Below are 6,130 nucleotides of genomic sequence, written 5' to 3' on the forward strand. Positions count from 1 at the left end.
GCCCCAGGGGGGCAGAGTCCAGGCAGCAGCGTTGGGTCCTCTGGAGCAGATTGATCTCAGAAGCGAGCTTTGCCCCTACATGCAAATCTTGCCTGTTTCCTGCCCCATCCCTCCAGCAATTTCTGTGGCTTGCCAAAAAAGCGCATATATGTGTGTGTCTGTATCTCTATGTACTTAAAAGATAACAATTTTGTCCCTGGGAGACGGCTTGCGAGGTCTGATTTCATGTGCAGGAAGGGGAATGGAGCTGACAGCTGCAGCAGCTTGTACAGGGTTAGTTTGAAAAGGGCAGGGCAGGGAGGGCAGGGCAGCTGAGTGGCCAGGGGCCGGGATGGACTGTCCGGCTACTTGACTGGCCTGTTCTTCCTAATGTTCCAGTAGTAAGTGCCCACCCAAGAAGGCTTACCAAAGGTCCACTTCTGCGTGAGCCTGGTCCTGGGGGGAGGCTTGGTCACCTGTATGTTCCATGAAGGGTATTCCTGCACAGTGTATGGTGGGTAGGTTCTGGGGGGCGGCCTAGTCAGCACCCACATATTCCACGCTGGCCGGGTCGGAGCCACGGTCCACGTCTGGGTCCAGCCGTAGGCCCCCCAGGGTGGCTGGGTTTGCACGGGCTGCAGGGGGGGCTCAGTCTCAGCTGGCGGCTGCTGCCAAAGGGGAGGGGGGGTTGTCATGATCGGCTGGGTGTAAGCCCAGTTCTCAAACTGCTGGATTTCATTGGGGGACGCCGGCCGCTGCCTGGTGGTTTTCTTCCAAGGGTTGGCAAAGGTCTCAAGCGGCATTTGGATGTAGGGGCCCGTGGGCCACCACACCTGGGATGTTGAGCTCTGTGTCGGGGGCGGGGGCGGGGGCGGGGCTATTGTTGTAGGTTTCCCCACAAAGCCGCCCTGGAAGAAGTCCTCCTTGGTTGACCACTTTATCCAGTCAAGGAAGTGCTGTGTGGACGTGTAGATGCCCGGCTTCTGTGCCTTGGCACAGCCCGTCCCCCAGCTGGTGACTCCGATGACCCAGAAGCGCTCGGACCTCATTTCCCGGCACATGAGGGGGCCTCCGCTGTCACCCTGAGGCAGGAGGAAAAGATGGGAGACAAGTGAAGAGGGTGCAGCTGCACTCAGGAGAACTGGGTTGCACATCCGCCGGCAGCAGCACCAAGGAGCTCTCATGACGACCACAAAGGATGGAGGCATCCCTCATCTCACATGCAAGAGAGACGGGGTCACACGAAAAGCAGGGCTTCTGCAGATGGGCAGAGAATATCGCGCTGGGGTTGTTTCACTCAGGCTTTGCCTCAGCTCTATTTTAGTGGGGAGGTGAAATTCTGGGAAGGGCAGAGCAAAAGAGAGCCATACAACCGCCGGAAGCCACCTTACACTAAATCAGCCTGTTGCTCCAATTAGCTCAGAACTGTCTACGTTGATTGGCAGCACCTCTCCAGGTCTGAGGGCTCATTCACTCTTCCTTTCTGCCCCGCTCTTTCCAGGCGCTCTTTCCATGTTTTAAAGCCTTGAATCTGAGGGAGGATCTACACTCATGGTTTCAAATGTTAAGGAAGGGTTAAGGAATGACTCTGAAAATGTATATGGACACATGATGTCCCGCTTTTAACATTCATAATGTGTTATTAAGGCGTGGCACCAAAGGACACAGCAGAACAACCAGCAGCAGGAAGACTGCATTTTGATGAAAAAGACCAAGGTAAAAAACCACCACTTTAATTAACAAGAATGCCTTGTTAATTAACAAGTTCTGGATTTTAGAATGACATATCTAATAACCTTCTAATAATGTTAAACAGGTCAGTGTAGATCCAGCCTACGTGTCTTTTTTGCCCCATGAAAACCTGCTCTTTAGCACTCTATTGAAGCAAACGTCAATTTGGGTTTTCCAAGGACTGTGTTTGCTTTCGCTGAGCTTTCCAGAATGGGGCTTTGGAGCAAAAAATAAACAAAAGGGGCTGATCAGACACAGAGCTTTAAAGCACAGACCTGTGCCTGGAAAGAGCCGAGGAAAGGTAATTGTGGATAAGTCCCCAGGCAGAGAAGCTGGTTGGAGATGCCCAAACCTGGGACCTTCTGCATGTAATGGAGATTCGGTGGACCAATGTTCTGACTTGGGATAAGGCAGCTTCCTATGTTCCCAATGCCAAAAAGATGAATAATCTGGGAGCAAGAGGACTCTGTGGTGGGAGAGGCAAACCTTGAAGGATGGGGAATTCTGAGGGACAGCCAAGCACATCTTCTGGAGCAGGCGAGAGAGAGCCCCGAATGATATCATTTGCCTGCCTTGCCCTCCTTGCTGAGAGCTGCAGTGTGGCGTAGTGGTCAGACTAGGACCTGAGAGAAACCCGGGTTCAAATCCCCACTCAGCCAGGAAGCTCACTGGGTGAGCTTAGGGGGCCGTCACTGCCTCTCAGCCCAACCTACCTCGTGGGGTTGTCATGGGGATTAAATGAGGAGGGAGAGAACCACGTCTGACACCTGGATCTCCTTGGAGGGAAAGGCAGGAAGATAATAACATAGGCTGTCTGAATATGGGATGGAAAGCGGATTTCCCTGGATGGGGCAGAGTTAGGCCATTCCTCCAAGAGGAGGGGGCTTCCCTCGTACTGCCCCTCCCCCCGGCTTGCCTTCCTCCCTGGAGAAGCAGCCTCTGGCTTTGCGTCACTGCATACCTGGCAGCTATCGATGCCTCCTTGCTCGTGCCCAGCGCAGATGTTGTTGAGGTGGATGCGCTTATTGTACCAGCCAGTGCTGTTGCAGATGTGGGAAGGGATGAGGTTGACTTTGGCCTCTTGCAGGACATCCGAGGTCATGCCTGGCTCTGCAAGCAGGAAGTCTCGCTTTAGCATCTCGCCTCGGGACGCAACCTGGCTTCCAAGTCAAAACAACTGATCCGGGAACTCTCTGAACCAGCTCTCACCTACCTGGTGTCCTCCAGGTGGTTTTGGGCTATGATTCCCATTGGCCCCTCTTATCAGCTGGGAGGTCCTACAGCGTCTGGAGAAGCAATATCTGCTTCCCAGTCCTGCCATCTTTGGCCATCTGGCTGCACTCCTTGGTAGGTAGGAATATAGCAACCCACCAACCCTACCCAGTCCAGGAGCTGGGTGAACCACAACATTACTCTTAGTTTAGGGACTCCTAGTACATCCAAGAGGTGGCTGGTCTCCAGTTATGTACGCATAGGGTAGCAGATGTGGTGTCCTCCCACCAGGCATTGCCAGGCAACGCTTCCCCTGTGAGACCCTCTTTGATGTACATCCCATCCCCGGACTCTCACTTGACACATCTGTTACTCCCCAGCCGCTGACGTAGCAATGCGTCAGAGACATCACATCCACGTCCATGTCAGGCAAGCAGGCCGGCTGGATGTAGTCGCTGCAGTTGAACGGCGCGCTCATCTCCATCAAGGCGATGTCGTTGAGGTTTATCCGTTGGATATACTGCGGGTGTACGATCAGGTCCTTGATGGTGCGCGCCTGGGCGTTGGGGCCAGGGTCAGAAAGCTGGTTGGCTCCCATCACCAGCTTCCATTGATCGAGAAACCTGTAGCAGAGAAAGATGGAAAACTGGACTACCAAGGGGGAAGAAAGAGGTTCTCTTTGTACCGTGTGCCATTCATCTATGATTTTGGGGAGAGATTCAGGAGCCCCATGAAAAGCGGTTAGACTGAATGGTATTCCAAGGATGGTGTGAGGGAGGGACAATTTTAAATTGTTGTTGTTTGTTTGTTTGTTGTTGTTGTTGCTGCTGCTGCTGCTATTCTCTTACTTATTAAGTTTCTATGCCACCCTTCACCGGTGGACGACAGGGCAGTTTGCAATATAAAAACACAGAAATACATAACAAACGAAACAATACCCACCACAGTTTAAAAGGCTATAAATGGTTTAATTAGCCAGAGGCCTGAGAGAAGGGGAACGTTTTTGCCTGGTGCCTAAAGATATGTGATGATGGCGCCAGGCGAGCCTCCCTGGGGAGAGCATCCCACAAGTGGGGAGCCAACACAGAAAAGGCCCTGTTCTCGTGTTGCCGCCCTCTAGGTCATGGGTAGGCAAACTAAGGCCTGGGGGCCGGATCTGGCCCAATCGCCTTCTCAATCTGGCCCATGGATGGTCCAGGAATCAGTGTGTTTTTACATGAGTAGAATGTGTGCTTTTATTTAAAATGCATCTCTGGGTTATTTGTGGGGCATAGAAATTCATTCAATTTCCCCCCCAAAATATAGTCCAGCCCCCCCCCCCCCAAGGTCCGAGGGACAGTGGACCGACCCTCTGCTGAAAAGGTTTGCTGACCCCTGCTCTAGGTAGCTGAGGAAATATTCATATAATAACATCATATATAATTGTAATATAATATAATATAATATAATATAATATAATATAATATAATATAATATATATGCTATATATTATCTCAGTCGGTAGAGCATGAGACTCGTAATCTCAGCATCGTGGTTTTGAGGATGAACAATTCCTGCATTGCAGGGGTTGGAATAGATGACCCTTGTGGTCCCTTCCAACTCTACAGTTCTATGATTCTGTGATTTGAACATGGAAATTCCTGGCTGCCTACAGCACTGTTCAGGGCATTTTATGGAGAGAGATAAGTACCATGAGCGTGGCACCCAAATAATAATGCCAGCGATAACAATGGCCATTGCTTTTGCTGTTATTATTGTTATTAGCTTCTGTACAAGCAGCACATGTAGGGCAACCGTGCTTTCAGGGTGGCTAGCAGAACAGATCATAAGCAATCATTGCAATGCACCATACCCATGTGGAATTAATGATACAAAACAGTTCATAAAATCACAGGGTTCAGACTAGGCTTAGGTACCCCATAGACTTAAACTAGGTTAATGCTAATTTCACCTCCTCTGGGAACTGTAATGCTATGAGAGGTGACAAAATCTGTATCATGCCAGCACTTGCCACTCTGGTGCCATCCAAATGTTTTGGACTGCAACTATCCAGAAGCACCCATTAATTCCTGGCTGATGAAGGACATCAATCTGGGGCTTTCTGGCACACACCTCACTGTACCAATTTTAAATGCCGATTTTAAATGCTGATCTTTAGCTAGAAACTACTACCTGAGTTTCTTTTTTTCTCCTCCCTCCCAACCCCCTTTCCTTTTGTGCCATGCCTTTCAGATATGAAGGAGGGAACCACCGTCACGCCACTTGTTGCCTCACCGACTCCCTTTTTTTGGCTGTGGTGAGGGGCAAAAATCTTTTAAAGGATGTAATGAGCTATAATGATCTCTGGTAGGCAAGCAGCCTGATAAGCAACAATGTCTCTCCGACATTATGTAGGTTTATTTACAAGAAAAACACATCCAGAGCACGGCTTCCCACCTGTTCGTATTAACAGTGGTTGATCAGTCTGAATCACTGTCCCTCTCCCAACAGGAAGGACGCCAAAATCCTGCCTTTCTTTTCCTTCCCTTCCGTTGTTCTCTGAGCCCCTCCAGTCTTCTAGCACGGGGACTTCTAGTACTGCCTCCTCTCCACTCCCAGATGACGCAGCCTCAGACTCTGGCTTATCTGCTGGCTGCCTGGCAACGCTCTGGCAGCCTTCCAACTCTCCCTCTTCTTGAGAGCAAACAGCGTCTTCCCTGGGAAGGAGGGGGGCTGAACTGCCCTTCCTGGACTCTGACAGCCACTTCTCATTTGCAGAGTCGGCCTCTTACTCTCTTAGCTCAATTTCTGAGGCCGACTCTTCCGCTGTGCTCTGGGGGGCCATGTTCCTGACATGAGCTCCACAGCTCAGCCGGCATTACATCTGCCAGGCTGAATGATCTGCAGGGCCAGCACATCTGGAGACTCTACAGCAAAGTCCCCCACCCCTTGCTGCATGCAGCTGCCCCCGGTACTCTGCTCACCTTCTGTCTAAGAAGCAATGCGCTGCAGTGAGGACCCAGCGAGAGCTGATGAGGGAGCCTCCGCAGGTGTGCCTGTAGCCCTGGTTGGATGGGACCTGGATGCTGACGAGCCAGGGCCACGTCCCGGGGAGAGCCTGCGTGCCTCCGATAATCCGAACTGAGCCACCATGGCTGGGCGCCAAGGGACGTCTCCCGCAGACTCCACTGGAAAGGGACACAAAGCGCGGGCAGCCCACACATGCCAT

At 51.5% G+C, this 6,130-nt stretch overlaps 1 protein-coding gene across 1 annotated transcript; it reads right to left on the minus strand.

Moving 5' to 3' along the window:
* Positions 1-344: 344 nt before the first annotated feature.
* LOC114604853 (acrosin-like) lies at positions 345-6,130 on the minus strand. The gene is made up of 4 exons (XM_028745375.2): positions 5,886-6,130; positions 3,280-3,545; positions 2,672-2,820; positions 345-1,061 (listed from the first exon to the last, which is right to left on the minus strand). The coding sequence occupies exons 1-4, from the start codon at positions 6,128-6,130 to the stop codon at positions 345-347; spliced, it is 1,377 nt and encodes a 458-aa protein (XP_028601208.2).

The sequence above is a fragment of the Podarcis muralis genome, chromosome 10 (assembly GCF_964188315.1).
Source record: "Podarcis muralis chromosome 10, rPodMur119.hap1.1, whole genome shotgun sequence".
NCBI lineage: Eukaryota > Metazoa > Chordata > Lepidosauria > Squamata > Lacertidae > Podarcis > Podarcis muralis.